This window comes from Lissotriton vulgaris, chromosome 8, assembly GCF_964263255.1.
Source record: "Lissotriton vulgaris chromosome 8, aLisVul1.2, whole genome shotgun sequence".
NCBI classification, from domain to species: domain Eukaryota; kingdom Metazoa; phylum Chordata; class Amphibia; order Caudata; family Salamandridae; genus Lissotriton; species Lissotriton vulgaris.
This window is the reverse complement of record NC_141696.1, coordinates 172,169,075-172,195,767: the sequence shown is the minus strand read 5'-3', so window position 1 is coordinate 172,195,767 and position 26,693 is coordinate 172,169,075. Positions and strand designations below refer to the sequence as shown.

At 45.5% G+C, this 26,693-nt stretch overlaps 1 protein-coding gene across 1 annotated transcript in view; it reads left to right on the top strand.

The window, feature by feature from the left end:
- The window catches only part of TENM4 (teneurin transmembrane protein 4), a 1,632,468-nt gene that overhangs the window by 1,470,539 nt on the left and 135,236 nt on the right, over positions 1-26,693 (top strand). The window contains exon 19 of the mRNA XM_086933907.1: positions 13,456-13,641. Coding sequence (XP_086790033.1) covers positions 13,456-13,641 — 186 coding nt within the window. The remainder of the gene's footprint in view (positions 1-13,455; positions 13,642-26,693) is intronic.

Below are 26,693 nucleotides of genomic sequence, written 5' to 3'. Positions count from 1 at the left end.
ATACAGCTCTGTTTCTTGGTGTCCTGTTCTTGAGAAGCGTTTCCCGTCCTTGTCGTATTCTCACCTCCTCTGTCTGGTGCTTGCTTTATGCACCCTCGGTGCTGGCGTGGCCTCCAAGCTCGTTTGCTGCAGCGTTTGAGGATTCTTCAAAGTGCGCCGCTTCATATCGCCTTCACATTACAGAAGCGTTAGTTTATATTTGTAATTAAAGTGACGTCTCGAGCTGCCCTAATCAGAGAACACATTTAACGTCGACGTCTTGAGTGCAAAGCACTTTCCTGTCCTATTGCGCGGAATCCGGCGCGCACCTTTTCGTATTTTACACGGTTTCTTTGCCCTCCTCTTCTCTCACCCAGAACCTCTTCATTTTAAATGTTTTTTTTATTTTTTATTTAAGGCCCTTTTCTTTTGAGGAAAATAAATGTGTATTTCTAAAGCGCTGCAGTTTCTCCAGGGTTTCTCTGCGCTAGAAAGGAAATTTGCCTCACGAGTGAGTACAGTCAGCAAGTTAAAGGACCAGAGATTGTCGAACAGCCGCGCAAACATATTGTTGCGGGCTCCGCCCTTCGTTTATTTATGACAACGTGGACATTCAGCTTATCTGGCACATCATGAACTCCCCTGCCCTGTAAGGTACCAGGCCCACAATATGTTCTGTCCTTTCTGCGCGAGTAACTCCACCACAGGGGCTTCAGCCGACGGAGTTGTCTATTGAGACTATTCGCGGAGAGGCGCACACTTATCAAAGCACGGATGCTAAATTATGTTTATGGTGCATTCTGCAGCCAGCTCCTTTCAAAATGGGTCAGCAAAATGGATATTCGAATGTTTTATAATTACACATTTTTAAATGTGTAAAGCAACAACTCGCTCAGGTTTCAAAAGGGCTGATAGTAGTTTACCCCTACTTAGTGGTATTGTGGTATTCCTTCGTTAGCTTCGGAAAGATGAATGTCTGTATTGACTATTCAGGCATGGTAAAATGTTAACTAAAAGTTGTGCAAAGCCCCCTGCTGCAGATAACATCAGCCCCCATGCCAGCTGGACATTGAGCATCTATTAAACCCATGTGTGCCCCCCCTTCCAGGACTAGCTTGGGGAGTACCTTGGATTACCAGTTCTTCTTTATGTTTATGGAAATGTCTGTATCCCAGTCCTGTTGAATAGTGCAGTGTGCCTCAGCGTGGCACGCCCACCTTCAGAGGTGTCCTGGGACATCTCCAGCCAGCCTTGGAGTCCATGGCTTGTATCCTTGGAGATCAGACTCATTTCTACACCTTACAAAGCCTGGGAGAGACAAGAAAGTGAACAAAATGTGAGCAGGTTGCAGCAGAGACCACGCCCTGTTCAGGGACCACAGGGATGAACAGAGGGCCATGGACCAGGGGTGCAGCTGAGCAGAGATGTAGGTGTCTAACTGGGGAGGTGGGAGTGTTCTGTGAGTAGACATGGCTCGGTTTCTGAACCCCAGAGGGCTGGAGGAGTCCATGAAGATGCTGCCCTAGATTCAGGGAGCTTTTATGAAGACGTCCTTCCTTCTGGTCTTTCCTTCCCTACACTTCCTCGCCTCCCATCAGGCAGTGTCCACTCTCATATGGCGATGCCCACCAGAAAAGACATGTTTCACAGCCAGATAGTCTTAGGTGATGTTTCAGAGGACCTTGTATTGTATTGTAGTATTTATACAGTGCTTCATGCCCCTGACAGGGACACAACGCTCTCTTATTCCCACCAGTAACCTGGGCGCCCTTTTGGGAGTGCAGGGATGAGCAGAGTCATGGACCAGTTCCAAGTGCATGCCCTGGGGTTTGGAGATGTGCTACACTCATACAGCGGCCTTGGGCTTGGTCCATTTGTTACTGAAGATGCTCCAGACCTGCAGCAGGGAGCCAGTGAAGTTCTTTCACTGTCCGGGTGATGCAGTGGGATTTCTACAGGTCCTTGATGAGACGAGCAGTACCCGTAGGAAGCCTTCCATGGTGCCTGTGTGGAGTTGGGAAGGCCGTAGAGTAGTACGATGCCTCTGTCCAGGTGGAAGGGGATGAAGGCTTGCATTGTTGAGTAAAGGGCTTCTGTGTTTCAGGAGGGAGAGTTGGTACCCTGCCGCCTTGGTTTTCATAGTGATGAGTTCTTCGAAGGACATCTCTGCGTCAAGGGCGAACCCAAGTTATTCACAATTTCTTTCAGCTGGGATATGAGCCACATGGCTTAAGGATGATCCTGCCACTTGTAGGCAAAAGAAACCCTCTGGCAAGTGATTTGTACCAGAAGATATGAAATTCGGTGCCAGCTTCCCAGTTGACCAAACTGTGTGACTCTGAGCAAATATTTTTTTTCCCTGTACTTTGATTCTCTTTCTACTAAAGCAAGGGTGATCTCCATGAAACGCAAGTTTTTCATTCTATTAGTCCAAAGGCAGTGGCAGCCTCACTGTTGCCCCCACTTCCAGGTATTCAGCCTAGACACAAGATGGAGGTGCCAGCGGACAAGCTCTAGAGGCTTTTACGGTGGCATATAGGTAAGCGGGTAAGAAATGACGAGTCAGCGGCGGCTGTTTAACTCTACTCCATTTTGTACTGCATTTTCATCGGTTAACTCAATTTCACTGTCGCAAAAAAAAAATCTTACCTCATATTGTGAGACAAAATGTAATTCTCATTAATGACAGACAGACTGAGTGGCTTTAATGGTGCAGAAATGAGGTTACGTTCCTAGATGGAGATAAAATTCAATTGCCATATCCCTCTCTCATCCGCGCCGTCGGCCTCGCGCATTCTCCAGGAAGCTTTAGCTCCAGTCTCAGAGAGTGCTGGCATTGAATTAAACATCAGAGGCTAAACTCAGTCCCTCAGGTTGCAATATTTACCTTTTTTTGTGTGCAGTATTGTTACACAGGGCCAAAATCCAAGGAGGGGGCGAAGTTCCATGCCATTGAGCGCACTGGCATAAAAAGCGCGCTATCTCAGTAAAGTGAACCTCAGCCCACCACAACCCACCATGATATAGCCAGTCTGGCTCCTGTCCTGTGCCTGGAGTCATTTGAAGGCACATGTAGGTTTTGGTGTATTCGAGGGGTGAGCCATTTTTTCAGTGTTATCTGAGAAGGTAGGCTAGCCGGAAGCATCATGGCGGGTGCCGCATCTCAATCTGATTTAATTGTGGCCAACATATAACATAACACATAGGTATCTTGGCGCTGAATAACAGATGTTTATTGTTATCCAACTCAATGATACTCATTTAATCGACCTTGGATGGATGAAAGGCTGAGTGGACCCACCAGGATTTGAACCTGTGACCATGAGGTCGAACACAGGCCTCTGCAGGGGACGCATTAGTCCACTGAGCCACCAGACCTGGCTTGAATATGAATCAGTGCGCGGGCAAACCAAAGTCGTCGTACCCATACATTGTTAATATGCCCAATGTATGTGCAGCAGCTGCCCACATTTCAGTATCATGCTTAAAGGAATAGGGGCACGCCACCTACAAGAATAGAGGCGGTCCTCCGTTACAGCCACGCCTGCTAATTGACTTTAGAAAAGTTTTGGTGCTCCAAGAGAGCTGTGAACAAAAAAATGACTTCTATAAAGTTTGATCTAAACTTAGTTAAATGGTCCAAACATGGTGTGAGGTACTTCTGTGGTAGGAAAGTGGGAGCTGTAAACTTTTTAGAAAACAGGGTATTTGAGGCAGAGAGGTGGAACAGCCCAGTTTGACATACACGTATAAACAAGTGTTGAAGATGACTAAGGAATTCGGTTCGATGGTTTGGTAGATGGAGACGACTTCAAAGCCGAAGGGAGCCACCATGAACAGGACCAAAGTGGAAGGTGCAACAGTGTTCATTAGGAGCGAGGCCGTCGGAACTAATATTCTTGGATAGGATAACTTTTTGAGAGAATTTGAAGGTTTGAATGAAAAAAATAGAAATATAAGAGGTCTGAATGAGGAGCAGAAGTTCAGAGATGGACTATGCAATTGTCAACATCTAGATGTATTCAAGCCCCTAGCAAAGGTCTTTTCTGCTGGGTCTTCAAGAAGGCGGTCTTCACGCTTTTTGCAGCGTTTTATTTTCTGTGGATATGGTTGGGATAGATAGATAGCTTCATTGTCTGAGGGACATTTGACCTGTTCGAAGTAGCTCTGCCTAGTACAGTTAGGATGACGTCCGCAGACCGTGTTTCAATGTGGCCAACAATTCACAGATCACAAGCGGCGGCTGAAGCACCTTATCAAGATGTCTGCGATGTTTGCCACTTGCTGCCTGCAGTTAAAGCAGTCTAGATGTCTCACCATGGAAGGAGAAGAGCTGTGTATCCATTTGAAACCGATGCTAAATGATGCTATTTCCATTTGTCATTGACAAAGACGGACAAGCTGCAAGCTTCGTTAGTCCATAGGCACACTTTTTTATTTGGGGCGGGTCGTTATATAATACGAACTCGGCCCAAAGGTATCCGAGTACTTTGCATGAGCACAAATTGCATTACAGATGTACAAGTTTTTTTTTTTAGGTACAGGGAGATTAAGGGATTTGCCTAGAATCACAGGATGTTGAGCGTCCGTGCCAAGACGCGGACCTGGTTCCCCAGCTTCGAGGTCGACCACTCTAGCCATTAGGCCACATCCTCTTCTCTGTATTGGTTTCAGTAACAGCAAGTACCCGTTTTGGAACTGCAGTGAAGAAATAGGGCAGTGATCCAATCCTCAGGTGCTCACAACTACCTCCTGGAAACAAGTGGGGTTGGCCCTAAATCAGCAAGGCTGAGCCAATCTATAACCAACAAAGAACAAGTGCCTATACTGATAGTCATTTCAAGGGGTTTGACCACCAGAAAAGAGAATTCTTCAGAACTGGGGTGTGCTTATAAATTGCTTTTTATTTTTAACGTCTAGGTCAAAGAAAGAGGGGGTATATTTGTATTAGTCATATACAATCGAACAGAAACCATAATTTTTATACACACCAGGAAAATTATTATGGACAAAAAAACTGTGAAAATGTTAAAATCCAACAAGCATACTGAATTCATTCATATCACAATCATCCTTCACCATTCATACATCAAACATCTACAAATACTCAACACGGTTAAATACGAATATGTAATCGTGCTGAGTATTAGGTCTGCTGCAATATGTACAATTATATATACAATTTTTACAGTGATTGTACAAGTGTAAATCAAATAAATCAACAAAATCAAATATGTAATCAAAAACAATGTATCCAACAATTTATAACCGGTAATGTGGCAATATGTTCACACTACGGGAAGGACCGAAAGGGAGCAGACACTGGACATGAAGGGGCCTACGCGTTTCAAATCCCTATGGGTTGAAAGGGATTTTCATCAGGGCCAGGTAGCTCACTGTGGAGAATATCAGAGAGAGAGATAACACCTTAGGTTGGTTTACAGCCTCCGGCTCCGGCGTCTCCAATAGCACTAGTCTCTCGCACATGCGTGGAGTCACATGTGCGAGAGACTAGTGCTATTGGAGACGCCGGAGATTTTTTCGAATACATCCTTGGCTCTATACCGAGGCTGTAAACCAACGAGGTCTGATTCTTCTAAATTCGCGATCCTGCGCTTGGACGTGACTATTCACGATCCCCCGGCCATCCAACTTCATCTCTCCGCCTACTCTTCGACTGGGATTTTACAACAACGTGGCTACCGCACACACCTAAGGTGTTATCTCTCTCTCGGATATTCTCCACAGTGAGCTACCTGGCCCTGATGAAAATCCCTTTCAACCCATAGGGATTTGAAACGCGTAGGCCCCTTCATGTCCAGTGTCTGCTCCCTTTCGGTCCTTCCCGTAGTGTGAACATATTGCCACATTACTGGTTATAAATTGTTGGATAATTGTTTTTGATTACATATTTGATTTTGTTGATTTATTTGATTTACACTTGTACAATCACTGTAAAAATTGTATATATAATTGTTCATATTGCAGCAGACCTAATACTCAGCACGATTACATATTCGTATTTAACCGTGTTGAGTATTTGTAGATGTTTGATGTATGAAAGGTGAAGGATGATTGTGATATGAATGAATTCGGTATGCTTGTTGGATTTTAACATTTTCACTGTTTTTTTGTCCATAACAATTTTCCTGGTGTGTATAAAAATTATGGTTTCTGTTCGATTGTATATGACTAATACAAATATACCCCCTCTTTCTTTGACCTAGACGTTAAAAATAAAAAGCAATTTATAAGCACACCCCAGTTCTGAAGAATTCTCTTTTCTGGTGGTCAAACCCCTTGAAATTACTATCAGTATAGGCACTTGTTCTTTGTTGGTTTCACAACTACCTCCTGGCATCCTCCGGGTGGGTTCCCCTGACCTCAACCGAGTACCGCTCATTAGGGTAATTTATGAATACACAGGGTTCTACCTTTATCGACAGCCTGCTTCCTTGTTGCAGTAATAAACTATCCACAGTTATTCTGGTCGACTGTTGTTTAGGCTTTCAGTAAATCGAGTAAATAAAAAATATTATGTTTGAAAGGAGCCTATCTCACACTCCACCCAAAATTGACAAACCATCTTCAAAGAAACTTCTCTTCTTACACCTGGCTATACATATCTGAATAATACAGACACTCTGTTGACACTGTAGGTATGTGAGGATTGTACATAGACTGTTGCCACATTGGTTGTAGTTACCCCTTTAGGGAACCAACTGGCACCGGGCAGAGGCTGTTCGATGTAATGCTTTGAAAGTTCGGGATGAGCAAGCCCAGATGGTTCCATCCCTTCATGCTCATTCCCACACTCTGTGGAACACCCTCTGATCACATTTTCAGAAGCAGCTGCAGGCCTGTTAGAAGGAAAACTGAAGCCAAAGGCAGGGACCCAGAAAATAAAACTGAGAGCGGCCTGCGTGGAGCCCAAGCGGCAAGAGAGCGATGGAGCGCTGATGTCTACACATGACCAGCCCAGACAGATGCAGCATGAAGTCAGTCCCTTCTGGAGATTGGGGCAGTGACAAGTGTTAGAGCCAGCTTCTCTGCTAGGCTTCAGGAGATGGTACGTGGAAACCAACACGGCCATTGTGGATTGGTGTGACTGTTGCTGTGACTGTCCTGTATTTCAGCTTTTGTATAGCGTGTAAAAACTAAATCAAGGTCACAAAGTGATTATAGAAACTAGGGTACCTGGGGTGTCCTTTATATGTGCTGGCTTGTAAGGTTGAAAGGTTATAAGGATTGGGCCTGGGCAAAATGTTATATACTCAAGAGTAACAGGAGTAATTTTGCATCACTTTTTGACACAAAATTACCAAAAATCACGCAAGTATGCCCATTCGCATAATAATTAGTAATTTGGCACAAAATCTTACCACAGAAGCACAGGAACAACAAACTTATCTAGCAAGAGATGTTTCTGCCTGCTGCTGTTTATGTTCGGTTGCATGTAGTGCTATTTTTTTACTGCAAATGGTCCACTTTGCATGCACGCATAAATTTTGCAATAGGTAAATAGTCCTTAATGCTGGGTTATGCTCCACATCTTATTTCATGGAATTTTGGTGGAATTTCACATAATTACGCTACAGCAAATTGCACAAGTTACATACGCCCTGGTTTAAGACACTTGTGGCAGCTGTTTTGTGGAAAACTTTCCTGTACATTCAGTGACATGGAAAGGTGAAAGCATAAAAATGTGTGCGCTTGAAAGTACAAACCATCAACTTTAATTCTGGTCTGTTTCAAATCGGAAACAACCAGGTCTTTACTACTTTTTGGAACTCAAGGTGGTTTCTGGTTTTCCTCATTCTTGCTTGGAGAAAGTTCCACAGTTTAGCCATCCGAATGGACAAGGGACTGCTATTGGGGCAAGACTTTCTGAAGGAAGAGATCACCCGCAGTGAAGCTAGTCTACAACGAAGCAACCTAGTTTGGTAGTTTGTGCAAACTTTAATCAGAAGGAACAGTGGTCAAATGCCATTGATGCCCTGATGGACGATACAGAGAGGTTTCAATGTGCTACATCCAGCCATCAGCAGCTAGAGGAGAGACTGGGAAGCCAAAGACGTATGGTCACGCATATATAGACTTAGGAGTTGTAAAGTGGCTGAGCTCAATATTGGGTGGAGTGCGTTAAGAGGTTTCAAAAACAAGGACCACAGACGAAGTCTTTTGGAATTGGTATTTCAACGCAATATACGCTTTTAGTCAGTTACCTGCAAGAGAATGCTCAAGTGATTGGTTCACTGTTTTGGGGTTTGTGTGAAAAATGGACCAGTCTTGAGGATAACTATTATGAATTTGGAAGCACGTTTAACACCGGTACTAAGAAACCGAAGGGCTGCGTCACTGTACATCTGCAGTAAGACATTATCTGATACTTAGTGGTTACATGTGTCCGTTCTTACTGCTTGAGTCTTAGATTTCTAGCCAGTTAGGACATGGCTTTCAGGTTGACTTCTCAGAGGACGCGGGCCTTCTCATGAAAACATGGCCGGCCACACTCCCACTTGGAGAGAATTACTACTGAGTTTTCACAGCCTGCCTACAGGAGACAGATCCAACTGCGCGTAATGCTTTAGCCTACACGAATATAGTCGAAAACCCGCGTACCCTCTGAGGAAGAGCATTACCATAAGTCATAGAAGCATTTTGCATTAACTACACAGGCTTGGGTGCTATTTTACTTTCTCGAACGACAGCGTTGGCATTACGCACCCGGAAAGGACCTCGAAGACCTGTTTTGGAATTTACAGTAATGGCTCCTCTGACGGGTTTTCAGCACTTCCAAGGTTCGTTAAAATGCACTGCGGTTTTAAGGGCTAATTAACTGTGTGTCTTACTTAGTTCTAGCGCACAAGTAGCTCTTCACTGCGAACCGCGACTTAATCAAATAAATGGGTGTTTTATACCATAAGCGACAAGCGCTTCATCTTTCCACAGAATTTCATTTACCTTCAATTGGTTTTAATTACACGGCCTGATCTTCCTGAATTGAAAGCTGCCTACAAAATGCTCATGGAAGGGGAATCGGAATGCACTGAATGCCAAAATCGCTTGGCTTTCGTTGCGCATAAGAGCTCTTCGTTGCGTCTTGGCGGTATTGAAAATCTGCCAAGTTAGCCTAGATGGGCTGACGTTGAAACAGTGTGGTAGAGAGCAGCTCTCGAGACCAGCTGTCAGTCGAGAGTGCCTGATCAGTCTTTTGATGTCAATAGCTGAGGGCACCGGCTATACATTTGCTCCAATTAGGACTTATGACGTGGTGATTGGAGCCCTAATTTGACATAGCAGGACATTTATTGGCAAATCTGCTTTCACCGAAGTTTTTTATTTCATTATTTTTTTTACAAACATTCCAGCAAATGTTGGTTTTAGATGAGATCAAAGAGAGATTGTTTCAGCAACCATGGAAAATGGCGTGTTCGAGGATGTTGCTTGTTGCTTTCAACCTTCAGTGTCCATGCCTCTATGATCACTCCAAGCCATTAATTTGCAAAAGCAGGTGGCGCTGGGCCACTAATTCACAAGAGAAGGCAACATATTTACAAGAAGGTAACATAGGTCACATCCCATGTGTGATTCGCTCTATGGAGGGACGATTGAAGGCGAAGGGGAGGCTGAGACTTGGGTGTCGGAAGAGGGCGCGGAAGTTGGAGCCAGGGCTCTGCTAGCAGCCGGCACCAGCAGTCGAAAGAAAACACTTCTGCTTTAGGAGTTGCGGCATCGCCAGATGAGCGAAGGATTTCCAAACTATGAATTTCCGATGAATTAAAGGACTGTCCTGCTAAAACAACAATTGCCAGATGCTGATGATTCTTGCCTTTAGGTGACAGCCTTTGTAACTTACAAACTTTTAGGACACAAGGCCACCAAGTGGGTATGAAGCTGCTGGAAAGCATCAGCGTTGTCGAAGCCCTTATCCATAATGAGCCACCATGTTCGGCTCCCTGGTGAAAGGTCAATTGCTTTTGCCAATATGTTGTGCTCTGATCCATAGTCCTACAATGCATGATTTCATTGTTTCTGTTAGTCTGCGAGGTTCAATGCATACACATCTCTGTGCATCCTCATAAAATGTGCTAATGTTTGTAATATCCCATGATCGCGATAATATATACCTGTGGAAGATCAGGCAAATCCTAGTCTTAATTCCCCTGCTGTGCAGCAAACTTCATCACCATATGGCCGACCTTTTCTCCAGGTCCTGTAGCAACTAGTGATCACTGGGCGATTCTCTGGTGAATAAGTTTTGCGAGGGCCTTGGATGCTACAGCAATGCTCGTTGATTTCTGAGGTGTCCTACTCAGGCCTTGACACTCTCGTGTACAGCAGCCAAGCATATAAAGCCTAAAATAGGTGAAGGCTTGTTCTGTCTGTTCTCCGCATGATAGATTTGAAAATCAGACTCCTCCCCCCACCCCCTTGTTGGAGGGGAGATGGGAGAGCCTAGTTTGTGATCCTGTGTTTTTTTTTCTTTTATGTGTCCATTTCGGGTGTTATCTATTGCCCAAGGTTTGCCATGGTCCATATACATAACATGTCCAAATGGATGGAGGTCAAGTTTGTGAAGGATCCTGATATAAAGAATCGCATTACTTTTCTCAATAATAATTTTCTAGAGAATCTGGCATGTATACATGTAGTCCGGTAATTGGGTTCTTTTTACATCCAAGAACATCCAAGCATTTCAAAAGGATGCTAAGAAGAATACACAAGAAGTGTCATCACTATCCTCAATAAAATGGATTCGCGGAGAGGATAAATAGGTTAGTTAGCAAACATGTAAGGGGAAGTGTTGCCAGTGGTGTGAAGTTAGATCCTATTAGATCAATGCTATGGGCATATCTCAGTATGCCACATAGTGTGACACCTTTGAGAGCTCTGCAGGATCTACTGTTACAGAGACGGCTGAACAAATTCAGTGTATTGGAAAAGAACAAGAAAGGCAGAATCCTCTTGAGGGGCAAGTGAGGAACAGAATTACTGCATACCCTGAATATCGACACCAGAATATCAACAAGTATAATATTGAGGAGAACAAATTTCAAAAATAGATTTTTGTTTTTTAAAGTAGCTAGGAATAGAAAATCTTTTCTTAGCTATTTTGCACTTACTCTTAGCTATTTTGTCCCTAAATATTCTTGTACCACAATATTAGTACAACAACCACAGAATTGAAGAGAGTCAACGGAAAGAGCAAAGTGAGATATGACTTATCAAATACGTGAAAGTGTGTAGGTTTGAGAAGGATGATCTGGTGCATGTTAAGTTGCCTATGACCAATGCCAGAACAGAAAGATTGAGAATGCCCCACAGGAAAGGTGTGATAAGTGAGTGAAAGTGGTAGTACTGTGAGGTTGCCACACAGTGCCGGACTGGCCCTTGCGGGCACCAGGCATTTCCCTGTGGGGCCGCCAAGGAGGGGAGGGCTGGTTTTGGGCCTTGCTGGCCCGTTTTTGTGACAGGCCATTTTTGCTTCATAGCTGCAATATCAGCCCCTGTAACAAATTCGTCCGAAACCGGCCCCTGGCAAACAGCTCGGCCGCACCCCAAACCCCAGGGGGGCCGGCAGAGCACTTTGCCAATGCCGGTTTTAGTTCCAAGTCCGGCCCTGTTGCCACATGGGCAGTGTTGGAAGTGTTACTGCGTTGTGACGATGAGGGGGCATGGTGGCTTGCACCGATGAAATTTTAGTTGAAAAGTGTGTCTGTGGTCAGCAGGCCTTTCCTAATATCTAATACACTTTTTCATATCTCTAAATTGTTTCATCTGGCAGTAAAATAAAGTATGGTTCTGCTTAGCTTGCCTCAAATGTGAATATCTTATTATGGTGTCATCTGCGCCACTTGAAAAACCTGTTTCTGTGGTGACAACTTTCCCTTCATAAATATGGATTTGCCGCCCTTAACACACTATCCACTATTTTCTGTATTATTGAAAGATTTTAACAAGAACAGTCTTGCTTAAAGAGATCACTTGTCACAACTGTGACATACAGTGCAGAGTCACACCTGGCGCTTGCAAAAGATAACTGGTCACATTTCAGCTGTTGATTACTGTATTCAGGAACTTGAAGAGGTGATAATTTTGCTGAGGCGCTGTAACATCCTCAGGTGATGGACTTGGGGAGGGCTCTAGTCTGCAGCAGTAAACAAAAAAATTAGCAAATGAAATGCATTTCAAACAGAGTGTAAGGAATAATTCATTCTTTATCCTGAAAATTTTTGTTTTTCTTCCCACAAATTCATATTTACACCACGGGCACTGTTCTCTACCTGTCTAAACAGGACATCCAGACTCTAGGAGAATAATCCCCAAAATGCTGCTTATGTTTTTAAAATCCAGTGTCTTGAATCCTAAAGTGCCACCTACCAAAACACATCCATCATAAAAATACAGGTCTACAGGGTTGTGTCCTAGTGCAAAAGACGTGCTTGCTGAGTCCTAACACCCAAAACTGAAAGCTACTTTTAAACAGAACTGTGATGCAAACAATAAAAGAGGCACACCTTTTATTCAGGAAGGTTGCACAGGTGCTAAATTGTATATATTTGACAGATTCTACTTCACTCTGGAGGTAGCAAGGAGAGTATTAATGAAAATAGGATTTGTGTTCCATTGCAGGACAAAATAATTATTTGTTGAGGAATAACATTTTGAATCGAAAATTGGTTAATGTGCATTGTTTTTTCTATTTTAAGATTCTTGTGCTTTTATTTTGGGAATCCCATTTGTAGCAACGTGAGATACAATTTCCACCTGTAGAGGATATTTCAGAATGTATTCTATCATTTGCTTTTAATCGTATAATATGCTGCATAATGTATCTTTTGCTGCCACACAATTTGCCTTTCATTGCCACATACATTGATCTTAAATGGTATATAATGCATCTTAAAGGACAGGTGGTGCTGCCTATGACGTCATAGGCATTATTGTATGTTTTCAGGACCTGGGTGTGTTAAAACTGAAACAATGGTTCCTGACTGGCCAGTTACATGCGGATGGGGGCACCGGGAGGGACATGTAACACAGGACGGAGAGACCCCCCCTAAGCGCCCCCTAACCCCATGGGAAATAAAAAGCACGGGGCGTCTTGTAGCTCCCCAACATGTACCACAGAAAGGCGCTACAATGACATCTGGCCGCGCCGGTCACCCTTGAACGCTGCTTGCATTTCCCCACCCCTTTTGCTGCAGCGCTCTTTGCACACTTTACCAGGTTTTCATTAAATGTGACTTTTGTCCCGGCCCTCTGAGGGGACCCTGCCCGCTCCACGCCCACCCCTTTCATCAGGCCTTCTTCAGAAGGGTCAGGGGTCCTGGGGGGATTAGCGGGTGACCCGGCGAGGCCTGCCTTTCTTTGCTCTCCAGAGGCGCTTTGTGGCGCGGATTAGCGCCTTGAGCCGCAGGAATGCATAGAGTGACGCTAACCGACGCCTCTCCCCTCTCTCTTTCTCCACAGAGGTGTGCGCGGCGGACTGCGGCGGCCACGGCGTCTGCGTGGGAGGCTCCTGCCGCTGCGACGAGGGCTGGACGGGCGCGGCCTGCGACCAGCGGGCCTGCCACCCGCGCTGCAACGAGCACGGCAGCTGCCGGGACGGCAAGTGCGAGTGCAGCCCGGGCTGGAACGGCGAGCACTGCACCATCGGTACGCCCCAGTGTGGAGTGGGAACAAGAGCTGCGCGCTCGGCTGGCCCTGCGCGCCTCAGAGCATGCATTATTAATGTGGGAAGAAGGCACATGTCCTTTCATTTGGGAATGCCGTGGACGCCTGTGGAAACCCGTGTTTGCATTGTTGCCTTCTGGGTGCAAGAGGAGTGAGTGTGAGTGGTGTGATCAACGAGCCTTTTATTTATAGGGCAGAGCGGCTATATAAAAACGCTTCAACACCCCATGAGAGGTAGCAAGAGCTATGTAAATGCAAACCTTTTTCCCTCTTCTATCCCTCCGCTATCCTGCTCAATCCAAATAACTGACTAACACATCCACCACTCAAATTACTTTCATATTTCACTATACTAATTCACCACAAATCCTTTATGGGTTCCGGAGTAGCGTGCTACTGGAAGAAAAAGCGCTTCCCCGTCTCGTCAGTGGTAGTAAGCGCTATATAAATGCAATTACAATGCAATATATCTAGGGACGAGCTCCAGCGAGCATCAGCAGGCCTCCCAGCTCAGCACCACACAAGCACCTCGGCTAGAGGGGCTAATGCATGACGTGCCAAGTTAGCAGTGGCACCACGCACAGGCCATTTCTTAGCATAAATGCAATGCAAGGCGCTCCTCAGCCAGGGAAGCCATTGCTAGACATGCAGTCCAGCACCTTCCAAAACCCCTTTTCTTACTACCAGCTCATGGCCTCACATTAGCCCTCTTATTATCAGAGTTGTCTCTGCCCGATGTGCCAGTTCACCACCACACAAGGCCCCGTTTTGTGTTTAGTTTTACCCTCGAGGATTTGTTTTTATTCTTTTTGTTTGCAGACATGCTCGCTCGTTCATATGAAAGAGATTTGCACCAAGGTTTTAGGTGGCTTGTTGTAAAGGTGATGGTGAGACCATGCATTATATGGGATAAAGTACCCCCTGCGGACATGAGGATATTGCAAGGCACCTTGGAGTTCCATAACTTTATGAAGGAACTCGGCCTTTTGGCCTCATTCCTCTACATTTATTTTATTTATTTTATTTTTAGAGTTTTCTATAGCGCGAACTTGAACCGATTAGGTTATCAGAGCGCTTTACATAGCACCAGTTCCGTTACATGTTTCACAGCAGTTTACATAGAATCAGTTACGTTACACATTTCAGGAGCACGTTTCTTTTTGTTCTAGTGATTAGGATTATCTCTTCACACGGGGGAAGGGATACACCTGGCTATATTCCAACAGTCACACAGGCGACTAGTCGTTACAGCTATAACTCTAAACACAGGGAGGGGATACACATGGATACAATCTAAGAATCACATAGGATACTAGTCATTAGAGTTATCTTCTATCTACACAGGAGGGATATGACTGGAAACATTCTAAGGGTCACATAGGGGTGGTAGAGAGTACAAAGGTCCACTGCAAACACTAGTGATAAGAGTCAACTACATACACATAGGAAGGGATATGACTGGTTAAACTCTAGGAGACGCATAGGGGTGGTATATGGTGTAAGGACTTCAGCGAATACCAAAGCTTAGCATTATTGCAATCGGTCAAAGGTCTACTGCATACACTAGTGATTAGAGTTATCTCTATATACATAGGGAGGGGATATGACTGGATAAGCTCTAAGAGTCACCTAGGAATGGTATATGGTGCAAGGTCTAAAGCAAATACCATTAATTAGAGTTATTACAATAAGTCAAAGAGCAGAGTTCCATAAGTGTGGATGCAGTCACAGCACAAAGGGAGGGTGGGAGGGATGCAAGGGTATGGAGAGAAGGGGAAGCACAACAGGGAGGAAACATTTGAGGATCATCCACGGGGAAAAGGGTTAAGGCCAAGGGCATGGTAGGAGGGCTAGAGTCCAGAGAAACTGTCCGAAAACAGCAGCAAAGTATAGGTCAGGACAGAGCAAAAGTCAAGAAGACCAGGAGAGAAGGTGGGAGCCCAGGTGAGAGATGACACTGGAGGCCAGCCGCAGGCACGTCGCCATCTTGGAGAGCTTGCAGTCATCCGGCTCGGTGGGCGTGAGAGAGCGCAAGGTGGTGAAGGTGTTGGTGCGATCACGCGTTGTCCGTGAATTGGTGGGTTGTGTGTGGATGCAACCGCCCTGGGAGATGTGTGGCCTCCGGGAGCCATGAGCAGCACATTCAGAGCACTGGAGCCATTGGTGCCATGCTGCAGGGGGGGAGGGGTGAGTGATCCAGGAGATCCGGCTCGTGTTGCAGGACCACAGGGCAAAACGTAAGTGGCAGGGGCCCCCAAAGCGGCAGCCGGACGGGTGGCAGGCCCGACAGCCTGAGAGAGGGCCGCAGGATAGACAAGAGGCTGGGGAGAAGTTGGGGCGAGCCAGAAGAAGCGGCGATCGCTATCCGAGGGTCGCCTCCGGCTGCCATCTTGGAGTCAGGCAGGCGCTGGGAGGATTCCCTCAGTGGGGGACACCGTTGAGTTAGGGCTAGATGGTGCTAAGTCCCGTCGGCTGCTGCGACAATCGGTGAGAGACTGGGCAGGCCGGGGGAGCGCAGGTCGCAATCCTACCTCCCAGCGGCGGCCGCAGACGGCGGAATCCACGGCGCGGTGCCGCCCACCATTTTGAGCGCCACCACACCTCTCCTCCTTCTCCTCGGGAGACCGGACCCGTCCGCCAAGCTAGGAGCGATTGCCGCTGTTCAGCAAATGCCCCAATTGCTCCGCTACATGTGAGGACAAAGGGGGGATCAGAAGAAGGGCTAGAACAGCCTAGATCCGGGTTCGTGCAGCTCGTGACCCGGGAGCCGAGACGATCCATGTCCGCTCGGCTCCCGGCTCCTCCTCCTCATTCTTTGTTATGGAACTCCTCGGTGACGTGCAATATCCTTATAAAGTACGTAACTAAGCCGGGTCTGGTGGCTCTGTGGACTGATGTATCTATTGTAGGGGCCTGTGTTCGACCTCATTGTCACAGGGTAAAATTTTGATGGGACCACTCAGCCTTTCATCCTTCTGAGGTCGATAAAATGAGTACAATTGAGTTGGGTAAGAATAAACAACTTTTTTCAGTGCCAAGATACCCTTTTGTGAATGTGTGCTCTACAAATACACATTGTTATGGCAAGGGGTACTTTATCCCTTTTATTATCAGAGGTGCCACTGCACGAAGTGCCGTTTCAGCACAGTAAAACACTCCCTTCATAGCAGAGCTGTCACTGCATGACATCTGAGTACAGCACCGTGCAAAACACCACCGTGAGAGATGCCACTGCCCTACGTGACAGTACTGCACCACACAGAGCCCCCTACCAACCGGAGGTCCCACTGCACAACTTGCCAATTCAGCACCACAGAACCCCACTTTTTAAAATCAGTGCGGTAGTTGCTGGACGTTGCGTCAGGGCCTAATTTGAGCCGGTGGTTTCCAATGCTCGGGAGCAGCACTTGTCAACAACACACGTATGACAGTCTGCCACATGGTGGCGCTGCTCACCTAATTTAGAGATGAGCAGAACAACAGTTTATCAATACAATATACCTTAAAAATTGCTAATACCTACCTCCCCAGCCATTCCTTTAGTATTGGGGACCTCGAATAATCTGAACTGCTGCACTTACAGGAAAAAGAGTTGTTTTGTTATTGACAATAGTTACGGGCAATGGGTGGTGCAAACTGCAGTGGCATCCTGGCCAGATCCCAAGCACTTACTATTTTACAAATTAATCACTGCTCTCCATCAATAGTTGGACACTTGGCACACTAAAAAATGCTCTTTATCAGGAATATGATAGCCTAAAATGGCCCCTGATGAAATTGTGATTTAAAAATTAACGGCATTGTTGCCAGCACTAACTGAAAGTTGATTGGCGTGGCAGTTACATTTCTTAACTTCTGTCGCTTTCCTAGATGTTCCCTTTGATTTTCGCTATTAGCTGTTTAGTAGTTTCTAATTTGCAACTTTGTTGCTGAGGGCAATCAAGGCATCCGCTCTGTAATATAAAATGGACTGCAAGGGTGACAAGTACTGCCTCTCCCCCAAAAAAAGATGAAAAACATTCCAGTCAATTGTTGAAAGCACTGTGAATTTGACAGTTAGTTCAAAATTCATTTGTTTAATTGTTTCGCTGGCTTAACAAGAGTAAACCAGACTTGAAAGGGGCTATGTAGTCAGAAATCTTTTATTTATAGATCACATATACCAGCCTTTAACAAATCCTAATCCGACATGTTTCGGCCCTCATTCTAAATGGCCTGGGAGATATATGTGATAACACCGCCATGTAAAATGTGGATGCGGCAGAGTGTGGCAGGATTCGGTCTGGGTTTACTTGCCCAACTCAAGTTTTCTTCCTCGGAGTGAGGGGGATAGCCTGTGATTTTGATTATCACAGATTTTTGCATTTCAATGTATTTTTCCCATGCAAATGTTACCAGATTTTTCTGGTGACATCTGTACAAGGAAAATGATTAGATTTGTGGTAATTTCGTACAACTTGTAATAAAGAAAAAGGTGCAAAAATACATTTGCGCCTGATTCATAGTTCGATTCGTAGTTACCAAACTCCTTCAAATTAAATCTTGCTGTTTCCTTTTGCCTTACGGTCCATCAGTAACTCTACATTCAATGAATACGTGCATCAGAGTAACAGTTGCCTGTGTGCAGAAGTCTCCACATTGAGTGAGCTCTGTGCTTGATAGAGTGAAAACACTGAGCTCATAGTGCTTCAGACCAGGAGTTATGCTTAAGAAAGTAATGCATTCTAGGAGTTGTGATCTTCATTTCCATCAAGAAATCCAACTGGTCTCATCTAGCAGCTGAAAAAACCACAGTTGATGAACAGAATGCAGAACAATGTCATACATTCACCCCAGTACAGAGACCTGGGCCTAAATCCATCGTTTTTTTGCACTCCACACCACCCCAGTTCAGACATGGCCATATGCAAATCAGCCTTGACCCTGTGCCTCATGGGAACAGTCCAGACCGAACTGCCAAGCCATGTCTTCCCTGGACCGGAATCAAGCATCCTAGGACCGGTTTCTGGCTATCAGCCGTCTTCAGCCAGGAAAGCTTGACTCCAGTGGCGTGGAAAGCACGGGACTCACGTCTGAGCATACCCATCCGACTCGGGGTGACAAATGAAAAAACAGCAGCTTATAGGGTTTTCCACTTGGAAGGCTCAGTACTGAAGCTGTGTGTCCTGGAATGACTTGGCGAACTCAAGGTCACAGCAATGAATTGAGGCTCCTCAAAGTCTGGGAGTTATACAGCCCTCCATAAGGAAGAAGGTTGCCTGGTTCCAAGGAACTGTTCGGAATGCACAATTCCATGCAAAATAAAACGAGCCCCCCTAGTGTTAACTAATCATTTAAAGTAACTATGCAAAGGACTACATTTGTTTATAAAGCCAGAGCCGCAAAAAGATAACAAAAAAATCTAACATTTTATTAGGCCAGAGTAGAGTTTAAATCTAGTTAGGGTTCCACCAGACATGGACTTGAGTTGTAGGGACCTTTCCTTATCTGCTGATCTGGGAGAGGGCCACACCCAAGCTAGACCTCAGAGTGAAGAAAATAGGACAGGGTCAGGCCCTGATGGGTTCCTGACAACAGATGTTCCTGACATAGCCAGGATCCTTAAGAACACATCAAGGCGAGTGTGGGAGCTCCCCCATGCAGGCTTGGACACTAATGAACTGAACTTCTGCAACTGCTGTCAGTCACCTTGGGGAGGTGCAGTGCATAGACGCGTTCAGGGCTTTCGTGCTCTCAAATGATCTGTCAAGAGAGGAAGGGGTCTTCCTGCCCAGCTCCTCTCAAGGCCTAGATCTTTCACACACAAAAAATATATATATATATATATATATATATATATATATATATATATATATATATATATATATATATATATATATATATATATATACATACACATACGCACACACACTCCCCACACTCACACCCCCTCCCCACACTCACCCCCTCCCCACACACACACCCACCGGGCAGGTAAGGTAGGTGGGGAGGGAAGACGATAGACGACAAGGGGAAATAAAAAAAAAAGAAAACCACTTACCTTGCGCTCGCTGCATCGCCGAGTTTCGATGCCGCTAGTGCAAGGTAAGTGTTTTTCTTTAATTTAATTTTCCCTTGTCGTTGTCTGTGGATTCCGTCCCACCCCGCCCCACCGCTCTCATCTGCATGGCTTGCTCCAGCACACACATCCAACTCCAGGGTTTGGTTCTCTGCACAAACTCCCCATGAGATGTCGGACACCATCTCTGCACCCACAGCAGGGTGGCTATCCTTTGCTGGGGCAGTCACCCCAGTAAACACAGTATCGAAAACCTCCTGTCGCCCATCTGATTCTGCACCAGGGCAGCAAAACCTTGCTTTGGTAGAGTTCGTCTAGGCAAAGGAATAACTGTAGCACATTGTGTGTTTCATCTAGAGGGCCGGAGTTCTATGATGCAACGTCAGGCCTGTGGAGCGTGCAAACATTTCACCTATATTTGTGCCTCCATTACATGCACAGGTGACCAGTGCTAGTGAGTGTGGTCCATGCAGGTGCACTTCCATGCTGTGTTTAGTATTTTCTACCCTGCTGTAGCTTCTATCACAAATATTGTAGACCCCTGTTAGTAGCATAAAAGAACATGCTGGTTCTTGGATAATGCCGCATGGTTCTTCCTAATGAGATGACATGGCTTTAAAGTATCTACAGCACCAAGACATCCAAACCCTAGTGGGTTCGTTGACCAGACATGCACATGAGCGCTTACCAGTATTGCGCGTCCTGGGATCTGTTGATTTCTACTTGTCGGTCATTCGCCCCTCGTATGACTGCAGCTCCCTCTGCGTTTGAAGCTCTGCTGTACTGCAGCATCAGGATGGTACTTACTTGGGATGCAGGAGAGACAGGAGTAGGGAAGGACGTATGCAGTTCACATATGCCCCTTATCTTCACCGAATGTATTGAGGGGTGAAATTGGAATGGAGAGTTTGCTGCAGATAGCGGGCCTCCATGCGCTTGTGTGTGTTTGTGTGCGCGTTTGTGGGAAAAAAGCATAAAAAGCAATATCTAGGATGTGCTGCTGGACAAGATAAGGGACCGGCTGATTGTTGTTCCTTCAAATAATGGGTAGCGACCAGAAGACCCTTAAGATCTGAGGGGAAATACCAGTACAAACAAGTTAAAGGGCAGTGCTACAGCTGTGGGCAGATGCCTGACCATTCCAACCCCTGCATCACCTTCTGTGCCACTGGGGCTGGGTCTCAAGGTGTGCACTTTGGATGTTGGGGGTGGGTGGTAACTTTCATAAGATGGAACCTTAGTCTGGACACAGAGCCCCTGTTGGGTGGGTCACAAGGTGTGCACTTTGCATGTTGGGGGTGGGTGGTAACCTTTAAAACATGGACCCTGAGACTGGAAACAGAGCCCCTGTTGGGTGGGTATCAAGGTGTGAACTTTGCATGTTTGGGATGGGTGGTAACTTTCAGAAGATGGACCCTGAGCCTGGAAACAGAGCCCCTGTTGGGTGGGTCTCCAGGTGTGCACTTTGCATGTTGGGGATGGGTGGTAACCTTTAAAACATGGACCCTGAGACTGAAAACAGAGCCCCTGTTGGGTGGGTCTCCAGGTGTGCACTTTGCATGTTGGGGATGGGTGGTAACTTTCAGAAGATGGACCCTGAGCCTGGAAACAGAGCCCCTGTTGGGTGGGTCTCCAGGTGTGCACTTTGCATGTTGGGGATGGGTGGTAACCTTTAAAACATGGACCCTGAGACTGAAAACAGAGCCCCTGTTGGGTGGGTCTCCAGGTGTGCACTTTGCATGTTGGGGATGGGTGGTAACTTCAGAAGATGGACCCTGAGCCTGGAAACAGAGCCCCTGTTGGGTGGGTCTCAAGGTGTGAACTTTGCATGTTTGGGGGGTGGTAACTTTTGGAAACAGAGGCCCTGTTGGGTGGGTCTCAAAGTGTGCACTTTGGGTGTTGGGAGTGGGTGGTATCTTTCAGAATATGGACCCTGAGTCTGGAAACAGAGCCCCTGTTGGGACTGGAGAAGTAATTCCACCTCCACCTGCCCTTCTGATCACTGTGCCTCGCTTGAGCAGGGCGGAGTAACGTACCCACCCCTGCGCTAGCCAGCTGCACCGACCTCCTAATCCGAACATAAGCTTCTGCCGCAGAAGTGGTAAACTTCATCTCACGACGGCTTGTCATTGATAAATTTATAGAATGTAAAAACGATTCCGAAAGTCATAAATGTCAGCGAAAATTGAATAGTGTGACAGAGACGAAAAGTAATAAGGCAGTAATATTGGCACAGATGAAAGGACATTGACTTGGAATTACATTAAGTGTGTGGTAAGCATTTCCCTTGTGTGGTTTTCCTGCATGGCACCTCTCTCTGCCGCAGTCGCCCCCGTCTGTGTTTGTCATTGCTTAACCTGCTTTACCATTGATAAATGTCGCACCCCATTGCCGCGGCTCATGCTCTCGATGATATTGCCATGCGAAGCGAGTAACTTTTCTAATGCGGGAAGCTTCTGTTGCCATTTTCGGCTACTGTCGTTGGGCAATAAGCATACTACAGTTCTCCGAGGTTGGTTACCAGGGGCCTTGAGAAACAGAATGTCACTCAAGGGTATTTTTTGGGCTAATGCCAAAGTGCCCTCGTACTGCACCCATGCTGCAGAAACAGCTGGAACGGCAACACGCGTCTTGTGAGGACTCTCTTGTCCATCAGGTCGTGTCTAGTCAGCGATTGGGAGATCAGTGTTTTTGTTTCTAGAAGCTCACCAATGAATGCTGCAGATACGCAAACAATTGGGCCGGTCTAGTGTACTTCAGTACCACCCCGTTGTCATGGTAACTGATGTGCTGAAAATGGACACAGAAGCTTGGCAAATCTCTATTGCAGAAACTTAGATGCATATTCTGGGACATTTTTCACTGGGCACATATTCCACGAATATCTACCTTTCTTTCAGATGTTGGGTCAAATAGTGAAGCAGTTACTGTTCTCCCAATAACTGTTTTGGTTTTGCCTGGTGGAAAATGTTTTACTGGCTTAGGGTGCTGCTCTTACAAAGGAAATGGTGGAATGCTAATCTTCGGATGATAGAAGTTTGGAAAAGTGGGCAATCCTCAAACACTGAAAGTAAGAAAGCTACAATGTATAATTGGTGCAGCGTGCTTGCATAGGAAGGGCTCACCAGAGTGTATTTTCTAAGGTATAGCTGCCCGTCACAGATTACTGCCCAACAGTCCATGCAAGACTGCACCACCGACCCTAAAAACATAGTTGAGGTGGTCACCGGGGGTTTTAAATCCAGACCCGTAACCAGTCAGAATGCCTAGCGCTGTTTTAACTGGTGAACTTTATCTCTGCTAGTCATACTACCAAGGGCTCCAAGCTACAATTTCAGTATTTACTGCACAGCTATCGGACCATCTTGGCGGCAGGTACACATTGACCAGGAATTAAGATTACCACCTGCAAGAGATGGATAAAAGTGGTGGTGTTTGACCTCTGCCCACTGAGCCTGCACTGGCCCAATGTGGTTATGAAAAGGAGAGTCATTATGGTGCAAGCACATCAGATGCTTTGCACACTTAAAAAAAATGGGACAATTCTGCTGGAGGGACCATTAGAAAACTAAACCATAAATCCTCCTGAGATCACAGATGAGGCTAGAGTAGAGATCATAATCAATCAAAGCCTTCTTGATAATGTTTTGTGTCCACATATGTTGTGGTGAGAAAGGAGTTTGATGCAAAGAGATCTTTGCAGTCCACCTCACCCGGCTTAGTCACAAATCTACCTCTCATTTGCAGACCTTGGTGCAGTTACATTTTTGTCATGCCAGACACTGAGACACATTTTTCAATTTCAATATTAATTGGTCATCAGACTAATGCGTTACTTGTGGATTGATACTAGAATCTCAAACCACCTAGACTCCCTACACAATTCAATGTGCAGAGCGTGTCTTGTGTCCAAAACCTGCAACAGAGGTGCTTTCCAAGTGGAGGTGCACCTTCGATCTAAACCTTGCAGGGGAGATGCCTTCCAGATGTAGATTGTGTATCCCCGTAGACCACACACTTAAGTGCCATTTGGGCTGTTATGAATAGATAAAGTGCAAATTCTCCTGCTCTGAGTTTTTATGTTTCCTTTCTCTGATGTAAACATCTTAGCCTGTAGGAATTGGTTTGCTGTGTGCTAGTAGATCTAACGCAACGCAGCGTTCCATTGGCTGTGGCGTGCCATGCGCCCCACACACATTACCTTCATGAGATAACCGTGTTTAATCTGATAATTAAAATTGAGCCAGCATTCCACCTTTCCTTGACTGGGAGATTGGAGCGGGGGGGGGGGGTATACTTCGGGTGTGTAGTCTGTCTTCCATCTCCATTGGTCTGTCCTGTGACCGCCTCCTTTTCCCTCCGCTCCTTTGTCACTACTGCACGCTTTCATAGTAGTCCGCACAGCACTTACCTTACATGTCCTGTCTTTTATCTCCCAAGCTCACTATCTGGATAAGGTAGTGAAAGGTACTGTATGGTCTTCCTTCCTTATTTTTTCCTATTGTCTTTGTGTAAGCGAAAGAAATCAAAATGTCATGACACGCTATCTGTTCCCATCACCGCACTCCGCGCGCTGCGGCCTGGAAAGGTTAGGCTTTGCGTGCATGGGGGGGTTGGCGAGACTGTGTCAGGGGCTTTGTTCTCAGAAAGGGCTCTGATCTTCTCTGTGCTTACATTGTACTGGTGTTTCCTCAGCCTTTCCCTTCTCGCCACCTCTCCGCGTCCCCAGACCTTTGCATCAAAGTCTGCAGCGGATATCTTGTTTAGCTCAGATGCAACGATTGGAGCGGCTATTGTTTGATTCATTTTCTGTTATCTTCTGAAAAGTTCAGATTCTGTTCCTAATTTTAAACCACAAAGATACACCAGGCTGTGATACACTTTGAGGTGCATCCAGATGCCATATAAATACCACATCACATGTATAGCCAATCACTATATAGCCATGATATTGAAAATAAATGTGGCCCAATGTTACCTTTTATTTAAAGCAACCGTACTACTAAACACATATTCACACATTTATTGCTACAGTGCACAGGTCAGATTCGAGTTTATTACCACAGTACAAGACAATGGACATTGTAAAATAACATTACACTGTGTGTGTGTGTATCTATATATCTTATTTGGAAAAATTTGAGTTGGCTCATCTCGAATAATGCATTTTTTGTCATGTAGTTTGATTCTCTAGGTCGAGTGAATGTGGTTGTGATGCAGTCTTCATTGGAAAAGCACCTTAGTTGTGTATTTTATTACTTTTGATTCTATATCTTGTCAGTGAATGTCCTTTTTTTTCTTTAAGAGTTTTGTAGTGCTCTTTGCAGATTTCTCCAGTTTCAATGTATATTCTTAACACACTTGCTTAATGATGCTCTTGTGTACTGTTCTACTTCTTCAGAACTAATATGCCTTCGTTTTGATCCATTTTCTTTGTACAAATCGAAGTCAATGTGTTGGTTCGAATGTTCATTCATTAGCCCGAGCAGGCATCCGATGGTGTTGAGTGTGCCTTCTTTCTAATGAGTGTCTGCAGGATGTGCATTTGCATGTCTTTTAAAACTAAGGTACTCCCTGCTTAGCTCTTCCCCCTATGAAATTGACCAGTTGTGGCCATCACCACCACACCCTCCAAGTACTGGGGTTCCCTTAGCGGGCATTCTGGGGGTAATTGATAATAAAGAACTTAGAGTGTGGCCTTAAAAATCTTGGAACATCAGCATGGGTGACAAAGGGGGTGGGGGCATGTCTTTGTGATGGCATGCTAGCAGGGGAGGTGGGGTAGCATCAGCTCAGTTTCTGGACCCTCCTGTAAATACAGTCTCACTCCTGAAAGCTTTTCTTTTTACAGTGACCAAGAGAAGGGGGATGCCTGGCGTTTTCAGAAAGCAGCATTCCGCCTGGTTAAGTGAGCTGCTAAAAATATCCCATTCACTTGTCATCAAAGTGCATTATCGCCATTAGAAACCCGAGTATTAGTTGCTAAGCTCACTCTTAACTGCCAGGCTCTTTACTTGGTTCAGTGGTTGCAAGAAACCGCTCGTCTGTGCATTATTTGGTCTCCTTAAGCTGTATGGTTTTGTTTTCAAGTTCACTGCCTCATTTCTGATGGGGGAAGGGAGGTGCGAGTGTTTAATCGGATTGACTTTGAAAAAAGAATTTGCAGAGATTTGAAGCTGTCCTGGGTTCACGTCTGAGTAGAGTTTAGCTCCCTCATCTCAGGAAACAAATCTGTTTGGTTCATGGGCTTGCCGAAATCACCTTGCCAAGAGTCACACAAACATCTTAATTTTGTTGTCACTACAGTGCCAGCAGAATGTTTGCTACCACGATGTGTGGTGCATGTTGCTTTGATATCTGACTGTACCACATGAAGGTTTTTTTTAAGGCCTGGCGTTAGCAAAGATATTTAGATTTTTCTAAAAGTTCACTTTCTCTCACTTTCAGCCAGCCTTCTTCATCCATTGCTATGTGGATCTGTCATTCACATTTATCTTCCACCCACTACAGTATGGGCCAGTGGGTCAGGCCACTTTGGCTATTGGCTCAGCAGTTCCCCCAACAATAACATTTAAAAAAAATCACGAAAACACTAAACAAGAATCGACAAAGCCAAAAGGCTGGCATGCAACTCCAGACCTATTGGCTTTGACAATATTTGTTTGTCTTTGTGTACTGAGATCATATTTGCATTCCTGCAATTAAAACTGGAAAATGTTAATCTCATAAGCAGATCAGTGAAGAAAGACAGGACTGAATGCACTACTCCTGATAATGGGACAAATGAATGAATATGTTTTCAGTAAGCGTAACTGTGCATGCTGATGGCGGCAGACACCAGAACATCTGTCGTCTAGGAGTTCCCAGGATACTGCGGGCCTGCCCCCATAGCTATACTGTGGCTGTGGCTTGGATTGGGGTTACTGACAGCCCATGTCATAACTGGGGCCTTCAATTAGGGATTATAATGGATGAA